This window comes from Lissotriton helveticus, chromosome 3_1, assembly GCF_964261635.1.
Source record: "Lissotriton helveticus chromosome 3_1, aLisHel1.1, whole genome shotgun sequence".
NCBI classification, from domain to species: domain Eukaryota; kingdom Metazoa; phylum Chordata; class Amphibia; order Caudata; family Salamandridae; genus Lissotriton; species Lissotriton helveticus.
This window is the reverse complement of record NC_136061.1, coordinates 244,749,545-244,772,439: the sequence shown is the minus strand read 5'-3', so window position 1 is coordinate 244,772,439 and position 22,895 is coordinate 244,749,545. Positions and strand designations below refer to the sequence as shown.

Below are 22,895 nucleotides of genomic sequence, written 5' to 3'. Positions count from 1 at the left end.
CAATACTCCCACTGGTCGTCTGTGAGCACCCTGTCAAGGTCCTGTGACCAGTGCGATCTAGCCGCACTCTCCACAACCGGTAGTTCTCTCCGGAGGCATTTATATATATTGGATACTAGATGTGCACCATCAGTGCTATTCAGCACAACCGTAAGCGGGGCAACTGTGGGGGGTTCCCGAGGGTATTCAGGCAATAAAGTTTTCAAGCCCTCTCGAAGCCGTAGAAAGTAAAACAGTTCTAAGGGGTTAGGCGTATATGACCCCAAAAAACTTTCTCGAGACCGAAACATCCCACCGTGGAATAGATCGCCCCAAGTCTGAACGTTCAACCGGCGACACATGTGCCAGAAACCCACCTCTTGGAAGAGCGCCATTTGCGGGTGATACGACAGTGGCAGTCGAGCTGTATATAGTAGCGAGGCCTGCAACCGTCTCCCTATTCTATGCCACGCGTCCATTGTACAAGTCACCGTATTAGTGTGCATATCCAACTCCGACAGGGGGGCATGAATCACTCCATCCAATGGTAATGGGTGAGCAATCCAGTCTTCCGCTGCAACCTGGCGCAGGAAGGCAGTAGGCTTCATCCAATAATACAGGTAGTGCGCCTGGGCACTCAAATATTAAACTTCGAAATCGGGGACGTCGAACCCCCCCATATTGTAAGGTTGTGTCATGACTGCCCATCGGAGGCGCGCCTGTTTTCCCCCCCACACCAGTCGTATAAGTTCGGAGCGCAAGGTTTTGAAAAAGAAAGCACCCGGGTGGTATATTGAGGAATAGATATAGGAATCGTGGTAAGACCACCATTTTTATGAGGGAGATTCTAGCGGCCGTGGATAAGGGTAGTTTGATCCATCAGGACACCGAGTCTGACAGTTTAGTTATAGCCACTCCATAGTTCAGTCGCAGTGTGTCTCCCTTGTCTCTCGAGATTTGTATCCCCAAGTAGCGCAACTCCGAGGAGCACCACTCCAGAGGATAGTCGAGCGGGAATTCCGACACAGCAGGCGTCAGAGGGAAGAGCTGGGACTTACTCCAATTAATAGAGACACCAGACAGGCCCCCAAAGGCCACAAACTCCCACAGTAATGCGTTCAAGGTAGTCTGGGGTTCTTTGACATATAGCGTGACATCGTCAGCATATAATAAAATAGAGAGTTCTCGTTGAAAACACTGAAAGGCGCTGACTTTATGGAGCTGGCGAATGCGACAGGCCAGCGGCTCTATCGCTATGGCGAAGAGTAAAGGCGAGAGGGAACACCCCTGACGGGTACCCCTTGTTATTGCAAAGGCATCAGTCAGACGTTCGTTCGCAAGCACCCTCGCCTTCAGAGCCGTGTAAAGCAAACGCACCCAGTCTACAAATACCGGGGGAAAGCCCATTTTTTGGCAATACCGCAAATAAGAACCCCCATTCCACGGAGTCGAAGGCTTTCGACGCATCTAAAAAGACAGCAGCGAGCGGTATCTCAGGGCTCACCGTCTGGATAAGGGAAAATACACTACGGAGGTTGTGTGATGTAGATCTTGTAGGGACAAAACCCGACTGGTCAGGCAGTATGAGTGTGGTCATGAGTAGAGATAGTCTCGCGGCTAGTATCTTGGCTAGGATTTTGGCATCGCAGTTCAAGAGCGATAAAGGACGATACGAGTCACAGTATTTGGCATCTTTGCCTGGCTTAAGTAAGGATGTGATTACAACCTCTCTCATGGATCTTGCAGGATACCCACCTCCGGGGCATCCTCAAACACCTCCCGCAACACTGGCGCCATGATATCCACGCAGCATTTATAAAATTCTGCGGGAAGCCCATCGTACCCTGGCGCCTTCCCATTGCTCAAGGACATTATGGCATCTCGCACCTCGTCTAATTCAAGTGGTGCTCCCAGAAACTGTCTGTGGACATCACTTATCCAGCAGAGCGCTATATCCCCCAGAAAGCTGTCCAGGTCAAAGTCCCCGGTCGCCCGTGATGTATAAAGTTGTTCATAGTGTGTCTGGAGAGTGTTCAGTATGCCTGCTGAGTCTTTGCATATCCCTCTGTCAGCAGTGGTCAGTTCTAAGATAGTGTTCGTGCCTCGCGCCATGCGAACCGCCATAGACAGTGCCCAACCCGGTCTCCCTCCCTCATTGTAAGCGCGGGCCTTCCAGTGTTTACCCTTGAACTGTACCTCCCTTTGTGCCTCTGCCTTGTATTCTGACAATTTAGCCCTGAATTCCTGCTGTACCATTCCCACATCTCCCCGTACCATGCTTCTCTCCAGTGCCCGCAGGTCTTCTTCCAGTCTGTGGAGCGTGCGCTGTATGTCTCTCAGTACCCCGGAGCTCTTAGCAATGCACCATCCCCTCACTGTAACTTTGAAGGCCTCACAAACTGTTTCCACACTATCCACAGTGTCCTTGTTACGGGGAAAAAATCTTCAATATCATCTCTGAGTTCCTCACGGAAAACAGTGTCCACTAGAATGTTAGGGTACAAACGCAAGGTGGACGTGGCTTCTCAAACCCAGGCATGTCTAAAGTCAGCAGGACCGGGCAGTGGCCAGAATGTGTTCTGGGCAAGTGTTGTGCATTCAGGACATGTGGTGCTAAATTCAATGATACAAATATATAATCGATCCTAGCCCATTTTCCAGTGTATGAAGTGAAGTGTGTGCCATCAAGCAGGTCAGGATGCAGATGTCTCCATCCATCAACTAACCCCTCTTCTTCCACTATCCCTCTAAGGGTATCTCTCGCCCTGGGGTGGTATGTTGAGCACCCATCCGCTCTATCCCATCTCGGGTTCAAAGCAACATTGAAGTCTCCACCCCAAATTAAATGACTAGAACCCACATCCATCCCAATTCCCCAGAGCACAGAGAAAAAGTGGGGATCATCAATATTAGGTGCATAACAATTGGCAATGGTGATCGTCTCCCCACCTAGTCTCCCCCACAAAATCACATATCTCCCCTCCTTGTCTATACGTTGACCCTGTAGTGTAAACGGGAGAGCTCGATGTATAAGGATGGCAGTGCCCCTGGCATATGAGGAATAATTCGAGAAGACTCTCACACCTGCCCATCTCTTACCGAAAGCAGACGTGGCTGACGGGGGGATGTGAGTTTCTTGTAGCATAACCACCTGTACGTTATGTCTATCCCAGTAGGCCATCAACTGTCTACATTTACATGCATCCTTAAGCCCTCGCACATTCCACGACATAAAGGTACATTTGTTAGCTTCCCCCGCGCCTATAAACATCAATTTTGTCCAGCTGTATGAATTTACAATGCATCATCCATGTCATCATTACATTGCAAGTGTTCCTTCCACAACCAAGAAACCAGTGTACCATGTTGTCCGTCTGCACGTGTAGATCGCACTCAACCAACTCACACAACCCCCAGGCATTCCCCCATTCCCTCCCAACCTCCCACTGAAGCATCCCCAACTTGCCAGTTTCTCCATCCACCCCCCTCCCCCCCAATTCCCTCAACAACCAAGGGTGGGAACGTACCCTATACCAACAGTAACCACATGGGTAATACCCGCTAGGTAGCATTCTAGGTGGCAACACATTACCCCCCTCTTCTCCACCAGCCCCATATGGTGGAGCCTACCCAGCCAGTGGGAGAGAGGGGGGTACCCAGCGATCAGAATCAAGATCGCTTCCCCCAGACCAAGTTCCAATACCCAGATAGATTCAGGGAGGGAGAATAGAAGGCAAACATAGTTACATCCATGGATTAGTCCACAAAGCAGTACTCACATACAGGACCCAGACTGATATCAAAAGTCTCAAAAAGCTGCGTGATCACTGTTCATCATCATCCATATGCTCGTGTCTGCGGTCAGGCTCGGCATCTCAGTCCCCATTCTGGTGTGCTGTGCGTTTATAATGTTTGATGAAGTCTTCTACTTGTTGCGGCTTTGTAAAAAACCTCTGGCGCTCCTGACACGTGATCCGCAAACGAGCCGGGTAGAGCAGTGCATAGTCCACCTGGAGATTACGGAGTTTTGCTTTGACATCCAAAAACTTGCGCCGCTCCTCCTGCACCATGGGCGTAAAATCAGGATATATCGTAAAGTTGTTACCATCAAAGGAGAGCGTTTTGGAGGTACGAGCCGCACGCAAGGCAGTGTCCCTATCTCTATAGTTGAGCAGGCGGGCAATGATAGGTCTCGGTTTCATGGGCACCGGTCACCGGTCCCAGGGATTTATGCGCCCTCTCCACGATGAACTGGGGCGAGAACGCTTCCGGGCCCACCGCTGCCAGCAGGAGCTTTTCCACATATTCCTCCATTTTACCCACATTCGTGGATTCTGGAACACCTACAATGCGAATATTATTACGCCGACTTCGCGGCTCCAAATCCTCGTTCTTGGCCGCTATGGTGCGCAGTAGGTCACCCATCCGTGTAAGTCGCGTCGTGTGCTGAGCCGAGGTATCCTCGATGTCCGAAACCCGCTGTTCCGCCTCCTTCAACCTCCCCTCGTGAACATCCAATTTGTGGACTACTGCATCCATCCGAGACGACATCCTGTCCACCTTGTCCGCGATGGTCGCAAATCCCTGGCGCATTTCACAGAGGATTTCCTGAACATCTGTGGAGGTGGTCGCCTGGCCATCAACGGAACTATTAGTCTCAATCTGCTTCTGCTGTTCCGGGCTGCTGCGAGTCGTTTTTTTCGTGGCGTCAAACGTGAGCTTCGGCTGTCGCGCATCTGGCCGTCCCATCCTCTCCACCGGTCAAGATGATGCGACACTATTCGCCTCGGTCCGAGCAACAAGACCTCTCTGTAAGTGCGGGCTCGTATGTAAGGTCCGTCATAGTATCCTCACCGTCCAGTTGCGCTCCACCAGGGATCAGTAACTGCGTAGGCTGTGGGCGTGCAGCTAAGGGAGGGTTCTGACGAGTCTTCTGGCCAGCGGCAGCACTACCGACTCCGGCCCGGGAACAGTCCAGAGATCTCGCTACACTCCAGGCCCACCGTGCACTAACAATGAACAATATAATGAGGCAGCAAAGTTTCCAAGTCCCATGTACGCTATTCGGGAGCACCAGCCAGTTGGCAATCGCAGCCGTCCCCCCCAAGAGGGTCGCACGTAGGTAGGTGTATGTTCTCCCGTATGCGCGGTGTTGCCAATGATCAATATAGCACGCTAGCCTGCACTATCGCAACATCTGTGCACGCAACCAAAGCAACGCAGCTGTGGTGTCTCCCAGGGAAGCGGAATGCAGCTCCTCCCAAATGAATGGTTCAGCAGTCAAAAGTTATCGTAACTCCCGCCGCATGTGGATCTCACCTCGGGGTATGTATAACACTTCCAGCAGTAGGAGCAAGTAAGGGGGGGATGTCCCACGCAGTAAGAGCCGATAAACACTGCCCCCCAGCAAAGCCTGCTGGGCCGGACTCCCTCCGGTGTGCCCCACTCCTCGTACGTCAACGGTGTAATAGCGGCCCCTCCAGCCAGCAGTAAGGGGCGTAGCAGTCCCCACCAGCGCACGGTGCCAGCGCTCGGTCAAGTGCGCCCAGTCCACTCCTCAATGCAGCACGGGCAGGTCGAGTATGGCCCTCCGGTCCCTTCGCATACAGTGTACACACAGCTCCCAAAATGGCCGCAACACTCGATGGGTCCTTGCAGGGCACCGGCAGCATTCGGCGGGGTATACACTTATCCAGGGGCAGCAAGGGCACAGGCATCCAGAGCACAGGCGAGACAGGACTGCTCCAGTACAGGGTACTTATCTGCTCACGGTGTGGGTTCTGCTGCGAGCAAGGAGTACTAAGGCCGTCCCCTGCTGCCGCCGCCTTGTAGGTCGCAGGATATTCCGCGCTTCTCGGGGCCCAGTTGCCGCCACTAAGGCCTCGGCCTTGCGTCGTCAGTCAAGCCGACCAACCGCACAGCCTCCTCCAGGAGTCAAGGTCGCCAGGAACGGGAGAGCCTCCCCCGCCCGCAGGAAGACAGCAATCGACTCCAAATTTGAACCGGAGTCGCCGAGGAGCCTCCTTAGCAAATGGGAGAGGTTCCAGCCCAATCGGTCGCCGATATGAGGATAATTTTAGGATTAATATCACCAGGTTGTGGGAGCCTCACGGGAAGGCGTCCATTCACTAGTGCGCCACCTAGCGCCCCCATTGATCTATAGTCAATTTTAATTTACATTGGGAATTGCAGCGCCAGTCTAAGGAGCAGGTTTGATCATTAATCATGCCACTTTTGATGGGTGAGGGCACTTGCTTTTAAGAGCAGATGCTACAGGTGACTGCTACTAGATCTCAAGAAGGTAACCTGGATACGTATAACAGAATAACAAGTTACTTACCTTCGGTAACACATTAGCTGGAAAAGGGTATATGTAGCCACAGATTCATTACCTTTTGAATTTCGCCATGGGTCAGATTTTTTGAGAGCAGAACCCCTGCGCGCCAGTAGATGGCGTCGAATGGCTCCATGTCCAATGTAAAAGACACACAATTGTGGTCATTGCCGTATGTGACGGTGCAGTACCTATATAGGGGCCACCCAGGCATGCTGACATCAGTTTCTTTTAAAGACTTTCCTCGCCAGAAACGCGAAGCCATGAAAAACACTTACCACTGGTGTGTCAAAACTAGGGCCCTGAAAGGGGTCAACCTGTCACTAGAAATTTGTTAGCAAAGCGAGGAGAATGGGTGGGTCATAAGGAATCTGCCACTAGATATAGTCTTTACCAGATGAGGCGTTACTTAAGGTAAGTAAATTGTTCATCTGACAAAGGGACTTCTAGATGCAGATTTCTTACCTTTTGAATAGATTGCACGACCAAATGGGGGAAGTGCCAATCCCTGCAGACCAGACTGTCCAGACAGTAATGTGCAGTGAAACCCATGCTGCCATTTGGTAGATAACCAGGACCGGAACTCCACATGCTAATGCAGTGGACGCAGCTTTAGGTCTGATGGAATGAGCTTTCAGGAGGTTGCTTCTTGGCCAGTGCGTTGAAGATTTTGAGGCAGAGCACTGCGCATCTAGAGATGGTCTGCCTCTGCAGGCACATACTGTCTTGGTGGAGGGATGCCTGGCTACCAAGATGACGTTACAGAATTTGGGAGGAAGGTCGAAAGTTATCAAATGTCGCCAGTTTATCTCCATACAAGAAGGTGAAGAGTGGACATGTTCAGGTAGAGAACCCTCCCCTGCTGCTGCTACAGAAGATCTTCCCTACAGGGCAGCCTGATCGGAAGATCGATGGCCATGCTCAGAAGCTCAGGTTACCAGACTCTCTGTCGTCAGTCTGGAGCTACAAGGATTACTTTGGCTCGGTCATTCTTGATCTTCTTGAGAACTCTGGGCAGGAGTGGAATGGACGAAAACGCATACAGGATGCCTGAACTCCACTCGAGACAAAAAGCGTCTCCGAGCAAGAGTCACCTTGGAAACTCCAGTGTGCAAAACTGCTGAAATTGTGCGTTCTCGGCAGAGGCAAACCGATCTAATCAAGGCACACCCGCTGCTGAAGTAGACCGAGTGCCACCTCTGGGTGGAGACGCCATTCATGATCCGTTAGACATCTTCGGCTGAGTTTAGTCTGTTCTGGCAATCAGAGAGCCCACCAGATATTGAACTTCCAGGATTAGGCCCTGATGTTCCAGCCATGTCGAGAGGCACATGGCCTCATGACAAAAGGTCCAGTACCCTATCCCGCCTTGTTTGTTGCAGTACCACATGGCTGTGGAATTGTCCGTAAAAACTTGGACCAGCCTTCCCTTGATGGAAGGCAGAACGGCTTTCAATGCAAGTCATATTGCACAAAGCTCCATCAGGTTGATGTGTAGTCTAGATTCCACCGGAGACCGGCGTCCTCTGATCTCCACCTCTCCCAGATGGCCGCCCAATCTCAGGAGTGATTAATCTGTCACTACTGTAAGACCTGATTGCGGAAGAAAGAGGGGTCTGCCTCTGGCCCAACCGAGGTTAGCTACCACTGCAGATTGTTCACAGTTCCCGCTGTGATCTGGCCCCGGTCGGAGATATTCCCCTGATGCTGTGTCCACTGAAACTTCAGGTCCTACTGCAGAACCCGCATATGCCATTTAGCATGCATCACCAATAAGATGCAGGAGGACACGAGGCCCCGCAGCCTCAAAGTCAGTCTCATCAAAACCTAGGATAGAGGATGAAACATCCGTATCATAGCCTGAATATCTTGGACTTGCTGCTCGGGAGGATAAGCCTGAAACTGCACCTTGTGCAGAACAACTCCAATGAAAGGGAACATTTGAGAGAGTGTCAGGTGTGACTTCAGCACGTTGATAGTGAGCCCAAGCGATTGCACAAGGTTCGCCATAGTCTTGAGGACGGAGACAACAGTCTGGGGCGAGCCTGCCTTAAGCACATAGTCATCGAGATAGGGGAAGACTGGCACCCTTGATCCCTGCAGATGAGCTGCAACCACCACCATCTCCTTGGTTTACGTCGGTTAAGGCCTCATTAAACGGCAGCAGAGGCTCGACCGAGCATGACTGCAGCTTAAGGACCTCGGTGAGGAGGTTAGTCCTCACGGAAGCGACGGGGAGCTCAAGGCCCAAGGCCTTGGCCGCCCTCATCAACACCACACTATAGGTTGCCCCCTCCTCCGTAGCCACGGTAGGAGGCGAGACAAAGCCAGTGTCAGGCGAAGTGTCTATACCACTGGCCTCCCCAAGTTCCTCTGCCCAGTCCTCTTGAGACTGGCATTCACGTGCCAGAGGGTCCTCAGACCCCTCCCAATCCTCCTCAGCACCCATCTCCTGGTATTCAGGGTTAGGAAAAGATGGGGCCGGTTCATGGAAAATGAATTCTCCGAACGGCGTCATATGAGGCGCCTAGCGGCGCCGCACCGGCGCCGAAACCGGGTCGAAGGAGGCGTCGGGGATGGCGCCGCCCGAGGACGGCGCCGGAGGTGACACCTGAGGGGTCGGCGCCGGGGAGGTCTTCAAATCCACCGGCGACGACCCGGATCCGGAACCGGATCCAGTGGGACCCTGCGGCGCCGGGCCCGAAGGCGCAGGCGGCGTCGGAGCCGAAGCACCCGACGGCGTCGGGCCGGAGCCCCCGACCCGCTAGGATCCCCAGACGGGGCCGCTGGGCCCGAAGGCGCCGCGGAGCCCGTCGTAGGAGAGAGGGACCTCATGGCCATGAGGAACCGCTCGATCTCCTCCAGCGTCGTGTTAGGCCCAGGGACCGTAGGGTATGAAGTCGGACGCGGCGCTTGCGACTCCGACCGGGCCGCGGGGGCGGTGCCACCTGAACCCCCGGCCGCGTCGGGGGGAGTCGGAAGAGCGATGACGTCTCTTCGACTCCTTGTGCTTACCTGACGACTTCGACCCTGAGGAGTGATGTCGACTCCCGGAGCAATGATGGCTCCGCTCCCGCGACCGGTCCCTCGACCTCCGTCCGGGACCTCTCTTGGCGCGGGGCCGACTGCCGGAGTTCGAGTCGCTTACGGGACCGCTCCCATCTAGCCTTCGAAGTCAGGGCCTGGCAGTTGGAACAGGTCTTGTCGTCATGGTCGACGCCGAGACAGTGGAGACACCGACGGTGAGGGTCCGTGACCGACATCAGCCGGTCGCAATCCTCACAGGGCTTAAAACCAGGCATCCCTACCGGCACCGTTTGGAGATCAAAAAGAGTTAGTAAAAAAGTGACTACGGTACCACTTGTGAGAAGTTGGCCTGATATATGATGCTCACTAGTTCTAGTGATCACCTTGTATCAGTCCAAACAACCCTTATGGTGATTGGTTGTAAGTCAACCTTATAGACCAGCTATCCTAATGGTAGCATGGACAAAGCAGTCTTAGGCTAAACTCTTTTGGCATGTGAAGCCAGCTGTTTTACCACAATATAACCCCTTGAATAACAGATGAAAGGACACCACACAGGTTGTTATTAATAACAACACCTCTGAACTCTTTAGGAGGTCAGAGGGCTAAGCACATGACAATCTCTTACGAAAAATACTACAAGTTGCACAAAATTACAATGGTGCCCTAGGGGCACGACAAACCATATACTAAGTAAGTGGAATGTGAAAGTCGATAAAAGTAATGGAGCTGTCCAGAGGCTGTAGGATCGATGGGACCACGCTATACTAGCTTCAGGTAAGTAATAGGAGGCCCACGGAACGCGTGTGCAGAGTGTGAACTCACACGCGAGATGCGTAACAACGCCTATGGACAGTACAGTTCAAGAAAAAAGGTGAGTACGGACAATCCTGACTAGATAGGACTAAAACGACTGTGGAACTGGACACTAGGACAGTTAAACTACCCTTGAGCACCGAAATGCTCTCGTTACCTCACCCACGGGCTGCGGGTGCATAGGTGTCAAAGTGCGTCGGGTTCTCGCGTTGAAGTCAATGGAGCCTGAAAGAAAAGATGCTGCAGAGACCAGGAGGAAGATGTCCGGTGCAATCCAAGGGTGAATTGTTGAAGAAGGAGACCTGAAAGCAGAGGGGACAATGTTCACAGTCACTAGCCAGTGACTGGAGTGGAACCAGGAAGGAACCAGATGTCGACGTCGCGATCAGGTGAAGAGTGGACGCTTGACTCTGCAGCCACGTGGACCAGGAGGCGTCTTCGACGACCAGGATGGAGGCACGAGCTGTCCCACGCAGGCTCTCGCTGTCGGCGGTGTCAGATCCGGGATTGGACTCAACAGGCCTTGGCAAAGGCAACCCACGCGGTGAAGGGAAAAGACGTCTGGTGTGGACTAGGAGAGTCCGGGGTGCCCCTCTTTTGGAAGGGAGCAAGGGCCAGTCTGGAGCAACCAGACCAGCAGCAAAGATTCAAAGGTTCGTCGTCTAGGAGGTCACTAGCCAGCTGGCAAGTGACCAGACAACGCGTCGAGCAGCAACAAAGCAGAAGGGCCCCACGCAGATCTCGTGGATGCTGGAGGGCTGATCTTCGGTGCAGGGGCTGCTCGGGGCTGGGGCTTCTCAGTCCCCAAAGCACTTGGTCGAGTTTACCTCGGGAGTCGGGCTGGAAGCGAAGTGCAGGTTCGTTCAAGATGGCCGGTCCCACGTGTCTCGTCGCACCCACGGGTCTCAGCTTTGCTGCAGATGTAGGTAGAGGTCGGAGAGGTCTGGGAATCCGGGTCTCGTCGGGCTCTGAAGTCTGGATCCTCGAGGGAAGACAACAAAGTGAAGCCGCTGGACGCTTGATGGTGCCTGCAGTTGCAGGGTGGACACTCCTTGTCCACAAGGGAGATTCTTCAGTCTTCTGTGGAGCAGAACGTCGTAGGCCAGAGTTTCTTCTTGATGAATAGTTCAGGATAATCTAATTTGGAATGGGTCCAGCTCCTACCTTTATTCTCCTAAAGGGGGCTGCACTACTGACTAGGTCCCTCCCCTGGGTGGGACCAGGAAGGGGGGTGGCTACACCCCCTATCCTTTGTCCGGTTTCCCGCCAGAGCTGGGGCAGGGATGCCCCAGCAACTGGTTTGAACCGGTGTATGCACAGGGCACCTTGTGTGCCCCAGGCATGTCTCATTCCTTTCAGGCGTCCCTACCTCAATACACAAAATCCTGTCTGGGGTGGTGCTAGCACCTCCCAAGGCAGGAAACCCTTTGTCCACGCCATCCTCGCTGGAAGGACTCCCAGCAGCAGGAGGTCAGACTTGTGTCTGTGGTGGCAGCATCCATTTTGTGATGCTGAGGCTCGAGTTAACTTTAACCGGGGTTCACAGTTACATACATGTCCTGTCCCTCTAGAAGGGTGGAATGCTACCCCCGTCACCAGAATTGGCGAGGGGGTAGTATTCCAAATCGTATGACACCTTACTCGACATGTTTTGATAATGTTATACAAGAGTTGGCATTTAACCGCGAGGTTGATAATGCACTTAAGAGTATATGGTATAGCGTTATCATGGAACAGCTATTAGGACTTGGTTCCGCAAGCTGCAAACGGGCTCAGCTCATGCCAGAGCACCATTTCACATAATTCCAAGCACTCTGCCTTCAGGATTGATAAGGCCTTCCATAGGAGTGACTGATAGGAATATATGTGTCCATTTTAGGGTTAGATATAGGTATACTATATCTACAGCAAAGGGTGTTTACACCACCTTGCCCCAGCTGTCATGCAGCCAGTTGTGTCAGATTTAGATGGCCAGCCAGGGGTGGCATAATACATGCTTCAGCCCCTGGTAGGTCCTGGGTACACCTATGCCCTGGGTACAGGGACTGATAGGTGGCCCAGTACCAATTGGTAAATGCACCTAAAGTACATGGATGTCAATTTAGAGAGAGAACAGCTAGGCTGTGGGTCTGATTAGCAGGCCCACAGCCAGGGAAAGTCGTAAACCAGTGAAGCAAAAAGCAAAAATCTGGGGTGACCATAGGATTGCAGACCCCACTCTCCTACACCACTTTTTCCGGATCTGCGCTGCTGGCGCGGAAAAAAGAAGAACTGACGTCAGCACGCGGAGGCGGCGTCTAAGTACTCCGACGACGTCATCACGGCGCCAACGACGCCGACGACCGACGCGGAGCCGCAGACGACGCCTACCGACGAGGGTACTGCTACGCAAAAAATTTCAAGATCCAGTCTGACGCCTGGGGATATTCTAAGGTAAGGAATCTAATACTAACGTGTCTCTTTCAGATCCCCCTCTCCACACAAAGCCGTCCGAGAGCAAGCCATTGACCCTAACGCACAAGTTACTACTTGTGTAATGATATATCTGTAAGAGACATTAGTTAGTATTAGATTCCTTCCCTTAGAATATCCCCAGGCGTCAGACTGGATCCGGATATTTTTGCGTAGCAGTACCCTTGCGCGTCGGTAGGCGTCGTCTGCGGCTCCGCGTCCGTCGTCGGCGCCGTGATGACGTCGTCGGAGTACTTAGACGCCGCCTCCGCGTGCTGACGTCAGTTCTTCTTTTTTCCGCGCCAGCAAGCGCAGATCTGGAAAAAGCAGTAACCCTAGTCAATTTTTGACTAACTTTTTGAATCACTTTTTGATTGTTCTCGAAGTCTCTCGACTCCGGACGGTGCCGTAGGGATGCCCGGGTTCAAGCCCTGTGATGATTGCGACCGCCTGATGTCGGTCACGGATCCTCACCGCGTCTGTTTATCTTGTCTGGGTGTCGACTACGACGACAAGGCCTGCTCCGACTGCCGGGCCCTCTCTTCCGCTGTTGGAGAACTATAGTGCTCGCAACCCACTGTCGAAACCTGGGCCCCAACCCAAAACACTCAAGAGTAGCGAATAGGTATGGCCAGTGAAGACAGTCGAAAGCCTTTTCGGCATCGACTGCTAGCAGTAGGGCTTCTTCTTTGGACAGTTGCACCGTATCAATTTAGTGGTAGATTCGTTTGGTATTGTCCCCAGGACAAAGGCATTTAAAGGGACTTCTCCAGATAGTGCTGGACCTGAAGTCTCTGGCTCTAGTATGATGGAATTTGTTTTCTGAGAAGTCATCATTTTCCGTAAAGGATGTGAAGTATATGGTGAATGAGACCAGCAAGGTCTTTGGCAGAGTAAGAGGTATGGCTGCTGCTCCAACGACCGTGGGACGGGAGACGAAGGGTAGATTACCTACGCCGTCTCAAGAAGAGTCAAGGCTCCTACTACTGAGGTGCCCCGCGACCCTCCTGCCCACGTTGTAGCACCTCACATCTAAGAGGGAGGTCTTTCACTTGTGACTACATTAACTTAGATAGCTAGTCCATTCTGAATGGTAGCCCCTAATTAGCAGCACCATTTAGTGTAGATACTCAACACCAACCCCCTCCCCCCTTACACTGATCACACGTTTATAGGTCCTGAAGAATTGCCACAGTACTAATTGACCAACAGGGCAAGAAACATGTCTACCCAGAAGAGAAGAGCACAATATTGAATGAATATCCCTTGTTAGGGCCGGTGCCACTCTTCCTTATATATCTCTTTTTAGTAAGGTGGATTACCAACCAGAATAAAACGCATCTCATTGGAATATCCAACCTTTTTTAAATCACTCCTACAGCACCTCTCACTATCTACACACACATGGGCCATACACCCCCACTTCATCATACGGCAAAGGAACAAAAGATCTCTGACAAAGAGCCCCTTTGTGGGTGCCCGTTGAGCATTGCAGCGCCGGCTCAACGAGGAGTAGGTCCATATGATGAAGCATGACACCTAGCTTGCTGGGTGTGCGAGGACCCTAGTTCCGCAAAAGCGGGATCCCTGATCCCACTACCTCCTTTACTTTTTCTAATTCACCACCACCTAACAGGTGGTAAGTGGGTTCTAGTTCAGAGGAACAGCTTTATTTTCTTTGTAGTAGATGCTGCTGCAACACTGTCAGGAGAAGGGGGAACTAATGGGGGTGGAGGGGAGGGAGGTCTAGTGGCACCAGGAATGGAGGCACTGGAGGACTCGTGTTTGGATGTCCCAACAGATTCTTGTGACCAGCTGCCCACCAGAAGGAGCTGTGGTGGAGCGTAAGAGGGCCTGGGTGACAACCAGGAGCAGGAAATTCTCGAAACTTGGTACTACGAGTGAAGCGTAAGAGACCCTCTTGAGGTTCTTTTTGAAATTCTTCCTGGACTAGTCCTTGGAAGTAGCCCACTTCGAGGATTTGCTGGTCTCAGGTGGGTTGGAGAGGGAGCCAGAGCGTGGATTGGGCTGCCAGTGGGCTTGGCATTTGTGTTGGGTCTGCACCATGTAAAGATTTTCCTCCAGCTTCATGATCGCCTTAACATACATGAAGCCATACCTCTCACGACATGACAGTTTGAGTGTACAAAAAGGCATGTCTCATACTGCCTAGAGTTATCCTTGGGCTCCAGGTACCACATAAAAGACATCATGTGGGTCCAAAAGAGGCATCTGCTTGTGACAGGATCGACATGGTAAAAGACTTTAAATTTCAGGGGAGACTTCCTGCCTTATAAACAAAGCAAAAAAAAAATACTTTGAGGAGAAATATGGTCTACATCAAAAGGTGTGGGGTAAAAAGGAACAAGCATCAGCCTTATATGGTTCCTAAATTTCATATCCAGGGTGGGTCCGAGACTGAGCACAAGCCAGAGAGTTATTTCCCAATCCAGGCTGGCATTTGGACAATATTCAAGAGATGAGGTGAGGTATCACTATTCAGCAGAGCTACACGCTACTACAGAACTGCAATAGCTGGCTGGTAATATAAGTATTTTTTTTTTAATTCATGGAAAACCCCATACATGAGAAGGGTGTAAGCAAGTGAAACATAAACTGCTATAGCGGGAGAGCTCAATATAATAAGCTAGTTGTTTGGACAGTGCTTAGTATATATAGGTGTTTATGAAGGCTCTTCGAATTAAATCATTTTAGTTTTTTTTCCTAAAAGGTCTTTTTATTTCTGTATTATTACGATTAAGTTGTGTACGTAGAGCATTTCAGGGATGACCGTTTCATTGACATATATGCAAATTCACTTTAAAGTGAGCTTCCGGTTTCTCATGCAGTCATGACTGCACCTTTCAATGTCTCCATTTACAGGTACCTTAACTTGAAATCGACTTAAACCTTAGCTAGCAACATCAACTTTAACAACACTGGATGCTCAGGTCCGCCTTTCATTTCTTCAGCAGTCCACAGATCCACGGCTTTTGAGTCCTTCCACCTCCTTATTTCAGTAGCCGGTATCTTTGTGTTTCACCACGTGCTTTGATAGTGCCCATATCTTCCCTGATGAATGCCCCAGTATTTGTTAAGCAGAGTGGACTCACTCTCTAAACTCATTGAACACATTTAATACCTGCAGCCACATAATCTGCAACAGGTTGCCTACATTGTCCCCATTTCCCTTTATCCCAAAAGGCTATGCTCTCTGCAATCAGCCACCTTTCTCCCTCCCTTTTCCATCTACAAATGGGCAGGCCTTCACGTGAGCGCCAGAGCATTAGTATTGCTTTATTAGCCAGCACTAGCCGCAGTTTCAGAAACTTGGTTCCCACCTTCTGTGACTTCGTCCAGTATAGAGGAATAGCAAGGATACATCCATAGGACAAAGATTAACGGTATCTAAAGTTTTCCATGACGACTGTGGCACCATTCCAGAAATGGGCAACCTTAGGACAACTCCAGACAATACGCAAGAAAAGAATGTCCACTAACATGCCCCTAGGACACCTCTTGTTGTCAGTCTCTGCTACAACATTTCAGTTTGTAGGGTTTTTAGGTAAATGGTATGGACGCAGTTAAACAGTGTGTACTTGAATGTGGTGTTCCTGAAGACACTGCCTGGGTATTCCAGAACAGTGTCCCATTCTTTATCCCTCAGTTCTCTGCCTATTTCCTCCTACCAGCAAGCCTGTAAATTAATTGATAGTAGTCTTTTGGAGAGATAGGATATCAGTTTGGGTTTGTGGTTCTGTTTTATTAACTGCACCACTGCGCCATACATCAAGAACTGAGCCTCTATTAGACTATATTCCTCAATCAAGGAGGCCAGGCTTCAAATTACCCCAGTTTCATGGCATTACTTATGGTGGTATCTCTGCTTTCGGCCAATCTCTTATCTTTTAAGCAGTAAACAAAACCACCCTCCGGTGGTGGAAGGATCCACTGAGGCAGTGCCAGAGCATATGCTGGGCAGTGCTGGGTGCTCTTAACTACCCCACCTCCAACTTTGTAGGGCCTTTCCTAGGTGTTTAGTCTTCCTCAGTGGGTTTTGGGAGGGCCCCACCAGCTTCTCATCGCTCGCTCCTGCTGTGGTTCGCTGTTGGCCCTTGCCTCTCCTAGCTTTATCCCATCAAGCTACTTAGCCAGCCATTGCAGTTCAGAGGCTAGGAAGTGCAGCTCACGATCAGGTGCCTTCTATCCCCCTCGCTGATTAGATGCTGCAGTATAAACAGGGATACTCTCTACAATGACTAACGCACTGCCCAGAGTCCCCTCTCCAATACATTCTCCCTTTTAGATCTGAATCTTAGAAATCAGAGACCAGGTGGTCCCCATTTGATTGCCAGACAGGTCACCATTGCTGGAGTTTGTGTCATTGTTCTCCCAGTTGGCAGTAATGTCAGACACTCTCCCCAGCTCCGCCAGGTATTGGACACTCTGGGGAAGCCTTGCTGCAGTATCCCAAAGCCACAGCAGCATGTTGTTTCTGTATAGTCAGATTGTGTGTTCTGAGACTCTCAGGATGCCCTGGCCATGCCTATCCACCCCCAGCATGTTGGCAAAGAGTTCCACGGCCAATGCAAATAGCACTGGTAAAAAGTGTCCCTCCTACCTTGTGACCCGGAATATTGTGCATGACCCGGAAATGCACAGGACAGGTACTTGCCAAAACCTGACAATGTGCATACATTAGAGTGATCCATTTATCCCACTCCTCCTCCAGATTTATGCATTTCATAACAGTCTGCAAATAACCACAGTGTAAAGTATCAAACATTTTTTCTAGGTCTATCGAGAAGACCCCTGCCTCCTGAAACTGTGTGAAAGGAGTTTCTTCAAAGCTCCTAAATATTCTTGTGACATTAAGAGATATATTCCATTTGAGGATGAATCCATTTGGTCACTGTGGATTAGTTCTTTAACGTAGGAAGAGAGGAAGCTGGCCAATACTCTTAGAAATGTATAAGACAGATTTAACATTGTGAGTGGCCTATGGCCCTGCATCAATATTATCCCTGAGGTGTCTACATTTAAGATTCCAATTAGCATGTAGAGGCTAGATATATTTATATTTCGCATGAAATTACTGCAGATGTGCACTCAGACTAAGAGAGGTATGCGAACATTTTGAGTTCAAGCAAAGTACTGCTACCATGACAAAGAGGCAGAGACACATGGTGCATTTCCTACAGGCCCGTCTCACCACAAGAAGGAAAGCCACTGCTTTGCCTACCATTAGCTGATATAAGCAAACATTGAGCAGACTAGTGCTCCATTTCCACTACATGGACAATTAAGTTATTGTCCATGTCTCAGTCTGATATGGCTGGATTCAAAACATCAGCCAAAAACAGAAGCTCTCAAGTTGACCCATGGTAGGCAAGTAGGTATGTAATCATGTTGCTTTCACTGGTACTGTTATAAATCATACATGCTGCACTTAAAAACATTAAAAAAATGGAAAGGAAAAAACTGCCACAGACCAACTACTGACACTAGACATGGAACAACTCAGGAGAAATTAATCTCTACATAAATGTCCAATATCGCTTATTTGGAACAATCATGATATGCAATCTATGCATTGGCATTTCTATAGTACATAAAGAGTTTGTGATCAATTGATGCAAAAGGAGAAGGGTTGATATATGTCAGAGCTAAGAAAATCTTAAGCCATTGTCACCGATTTTTTCAAATATTAAGCAGTATGTTTACCGGTGGGAAAATGTTTGCTCGTGCCACTACCTCAAGCATTAATGAAATCTCCGGGAACTGAGATCAAGATTCCCAGTAGTGTTAGAAACTGGAAGTGCTCCATATCGATCATAAACATCGAGAATTTTCAGTGTCAGCATGTAACATGCACTTGTAAATTTTCTGTAAGACAAAAGGAGACTTGCAAATGCTGCATCTCTAGATATTGCAGAAATTGAGCCAGTGCAAAGCTTCCTTGGAAACTTGCAAAATGATAAGTTCCAGATCAGGCAAAGCTCACACCACCCCTTTCTTCTTGTACATCAGCAATTACCTGGAACACCAGACCTTGCAACAATTTTGCACTGCGATGCGGTCTAATGCTAATTTTGCTGATCTGAGGTGGCCGCAAACATCAAAATCAAGCTCAAAACAAGAAAAGGATTCTCCACCAAAGGTTCACACTGTCAACACATTCTAGAGGAGAGATGGTGTCAGTATGCAAGATGGTACAACATTGGCATTTCCTGCTAAGGTCTAAAGCATGGGAGTCAAATCCGAAACATTTGTAACACTGACTCATCAAATACTGTATAAATCTGGCCAAAGCTTGCTTTTCTCCATTCAAAAGAATTGATTTGCCCCTCGCCCTGAAAAAAGTTTGACATCCCTCTCCTTTATTGCCTTTGGATGCTTTTAAGCACAGCGTTTAGAGGGCCCTGCACTGTGATTCAGACCCAGGGGCTACCTGTCAGACGCAGAAATTGCTAACAAACATCACCTGCCCCTTACAGCTAAAACAAAGCTTAAAACCCACAGAGTTTGGAGTCAGTATGGTATAAATTACACCCTTTGGTAGGAGGTATGTGGGGGGAGTTAAGCACCAAAAGAGACTACTTGGAGTGTGACATTTGTAACGAGCAAAAAGTACACTTAACAAATTAGTCACCTTTATGAACCTTAACCTTTTTCTTCACCTGGGTATACAGGCAATAAAGCAACCAAAAACAGCTTATGAAGTTCCCTTCAAGTAGAACTTGGCAAAGGCAGTATATCTTAAGTGAAAGACTTAACAAATATGCAGTGACATGCATACTGTATATGTTTGTGACATTCTGTTAACTTATCAGCCCTAACAACATCCTAGATTGCATCTCCGAATTACAAAACTCTCATTCATTACATTACCATATTACAGCTAAGCACGTCTTGCTACTCACCCATGTCGTAATCGTTCTCTGCAACCCTTCTCATTTTGGGAGGTGTAGTGATACCAGACTCAATTTCCGGTCTTTTTGGAGCTTTAGTGTCCGATATCAAATGATCAAAGCTTTTCCTAGTACCTGTCAAATACCATAGCAGTGAGTTATTTAGCAATTAATAACAAGGCACTTCTTTCCGCAATATTTTCTTAGCTTTTTAATAGACTGGTGATTTTATTTTACAAGTTTTACAATTAATAAACTAAACAGATGCTGTTCTTTTTCTTTCTTTGCTACTTTTCGTATCTACAACACTACAATATTAACAATGGACATCAATACCATGAAGATATATGCGGCAACATTTCCGAATACATTTGTACGTCATCTGTGCAGCACCCCTCCCTGCTTACCAATCCCCATTTCAATTCTCTATTTAAAATATCCAACATTTTCAAGCAGCTTGAGCTTATTTCCCATCCTCGTGCCCGGCCTTATGAGTATCTTGGGTCTCTCAGATCTTACTTAAATATCTATTCTTTAGTACATGTATTGACATAGATCGCAGGCCAATGGCACAGCCACATTTTATTTGTTTTAATTTAAATGCATTTTACATGTCAAAATGCGTCAACGATTACTATACCAAATGCATTATATAGACCCAGTAGATCTTTGGATTAAATCTATTCAGGGAATTTAGGGATCAAATAGTTCACAATAGCTCCTTCTTAGCCTACTCTGTTCTTGGTCAAAATAAGTCTTAATAAAAAAAATAAGAACCTTCACTGTATACCCAGTTTTCAGTGATTTTCTTGACATGGTTTGTTACTAGACATTGAAGAAGTCTGGCATTATTACAGTACAACTTAATCAGCAGTTCTATGATTGCAAAACATCTAAATAACCCACATCACATCAAGGAACACTTCATTCTAATAAAATACTCATTCTTTTACTGCAACTTAAAAAAGAAATACTGTTTTTGGGTGGTCAGGATATACTAACCAAGCAGCTTTTTAGTGTTTGCTTGTGAGGGCTGCCCCATATCCAGGCTCATGGACTTCCTTGTACGAGGGCTTATCTGTCCCACTGTAGGATAGCAAGCGGCAAGATGGATTCCAGAACCCTTTGGCGAGGACCATGGCTGATTTTCCTTCAAGGTCCTGCAGGAAATCATGAATAAAAACAAAAATCTCTCATAGCTTCTTTTCTGAGATACAATGGAATGCATGTCAAACACTTGTTATGTACAGCAAGTATGCAAGATGAGATGTCTGATTAGCATGTTTCTCTGCTAACAACGTAATTAATGTAGTTACCTTCCTTTTAAGATGAATCCCACGAACACATATTGCTGCATGGTTTCCATCTGTAACTAGAATATGTGCTATAGCAATTACAATGCATCAGGTAAAGATGAATACAGTTCCCTTGCTTCCATTCGGTCACACGTCCACTTTTGATCCTTGTAAGCCACACTCCAGTTTTTTGAATTGATGAGATATTCAGCCCAAAAACTTACAGTTAATAAAGTGTAATATTTCTATAATCAACCTTCCACTGTTGAGTGTTTGGATAAATAGCATAGGCAAAACAAAAACAAAAAAAAAAAAATATATATATATATATTTCTAGAATACTTTGAAGTCATGAATAACAGCATACCAAACCTAAAATTCAGTTATGAAATAAGCAATGACCGAATCGTATTTCTAGACACAGAGATCTACATAAGAAACAACCAAATACAGACTACCCTACATCGCAAATGCACGGCCACAAACGCCACCTTGGAGGCTACAAGCTTCCATCAGGAGTCCCTCATCAGCAGCATCCCCTACGGGGAATTTCTAAGAATTCGTCGAATCTGTAGTGAGAATGATGAATGGTTGAAACACAGCGCGACAACCACAAACAGATTCAAACGACGAAAATACAATAACGGCGTGTTAGAACCGGGAGTCTCTGGTTGGCAAAGGTAAGTACCTTGGCCCAAGTAGGGACCCCTAGCTCCGGTCAGGGCGACGGAATAACCCTCTGAGATAACCCCTGCTCACCCTCTAGGTAGCATGGCGCGAGCAGTCTAGGCTAAACTCGGAGACAATGTGGATAACATTTGCACTTAACACAACAGCAATTCCCAATCCACCACAAACTGAGACCACACAGGTAAGTATATATAAAATATAACTTTATCTAGTTTCAGCAAGGTAAATCAAGCAGTTGCACGACAGTCACTTCATTATTAAAATGAGGCACTTAATCTTAATGGTGGTACGTAGTTTCAGGAAGTTGTCATATAAAAACAAATGTCTCAAGTCTCTTCAAATCAGTATTAAACCTAATGCCACCGATTTATAATGGCTATGCTCTAAAGACGAGCAGTCCAAACAATGCCAGCGTTATTAAACTATGCCCCAATGGTCCCCTGGCTTCAGGGACCACAAGCGCTCCTAGCGCGTCTCACCCGGTATCCTGAGGGAGGGGGGACTTCTTTCCCCGTGCTCGCGGTGACGCGGGTCCCCCAGGGGCACCTCGCGGGGGAAGGCTCAGTGTGGCTCCCGCCCGGCCGGTCTCCGGACGCTCTCCGCCCGCTCTGGATCCTTCAAAGAGCAGCGGGGAGCAGAGACGGCAGGCCAGGGGCTGGAGCACATGCGGAGATCCCTCGGCGAGGTCAGGTCACTTCTTCCCGGGCCCGGCGGTGATCGCGCTGATTCCTCGGCTTCTTCGGCTGCCTCAGCGAAGGCAGCCAATCCCCTCGCGGCTCCTCAGGCGAGCCTCCACAGCACCCGGGAGTCAGCCAATGGCAGTGCGGCTCCCGGGACAGGCAACGATGACGCTCCGCTCCCTAGGCCAATCACGGCCCAGCACTGCTGATGACGCTGCGCCGCACGGGCCAATCCCGTCGCGGCGTTAGTGAGGGGGCTCGGCTCCCTCCACCAATGGGAGCGCGGCGGCTTCGTTCTTCGCCGGTTTAGCGCCGATCAGGATGGTGCTTCCCTCGGAGGTTCTCTGGCCCCGGGCAGCGGCGGTGATACGGCCAGCAATTGTTTTTCAGCGCCCCTTGCGCTGCAGAGGCTCACAGGTCTCCGGTCTGCCCCACACACGTGTCGATGAACACGTCGACTTTGGCCCTGCGGTAGGCTGGGTCAGCGCGGCGCTCTCAAGCAGTAGAGAGCAGCCAATGCGCTAAACAGGCAAACCACACGGTTGCACGATCTCCTCGCCACACAGCAGCTTCAGGGGGGGGGCACAGCAGATTCTTGTAGCCTTGGGCAACCTTTATGTTCCTGGGTTGCAGACAGGGAGCCAGCTCTTCTCAGGCCCTTGGAGATTCAAGCTGTAGGCACAGCACACAGCAAAGTCTCAGCAGTTTCAAG

General features: G+C 49.4%; 1 protein-coding gene across 8 annotated transcripts in view; it reads right to left on the bottom strand.

The window, feature by feature from the left end:
• NF1 (neurofibromin 1) overlaps positions 1 to 22,895 on the bottom strand; it is a 2,143,703-nt gene that overhangs the window by 357,501 nt on the left and 1,763,307 nt on the right. For all 8 annotated transcript variants that reach the window (XM_078679713.1, XM_078679719.1, XM_078679717.1 and 5 more), the window contains 2 exons: positions 20,521 to 20,678; positions 19,531 to 19,653 (listed from right to left, as the gene is read on the bottom strand). In XM_078679713.1, the coding sequence (XP_078535839.1) occupies positions 19,531 to 19,653; positions 20,521 to 20,678 (281 nt within the window). The remainder of the gene's footprint in view (positions 1 to 19,530; positions 19,654 to 20,520; positions 20,679 to 22,895) is intronic.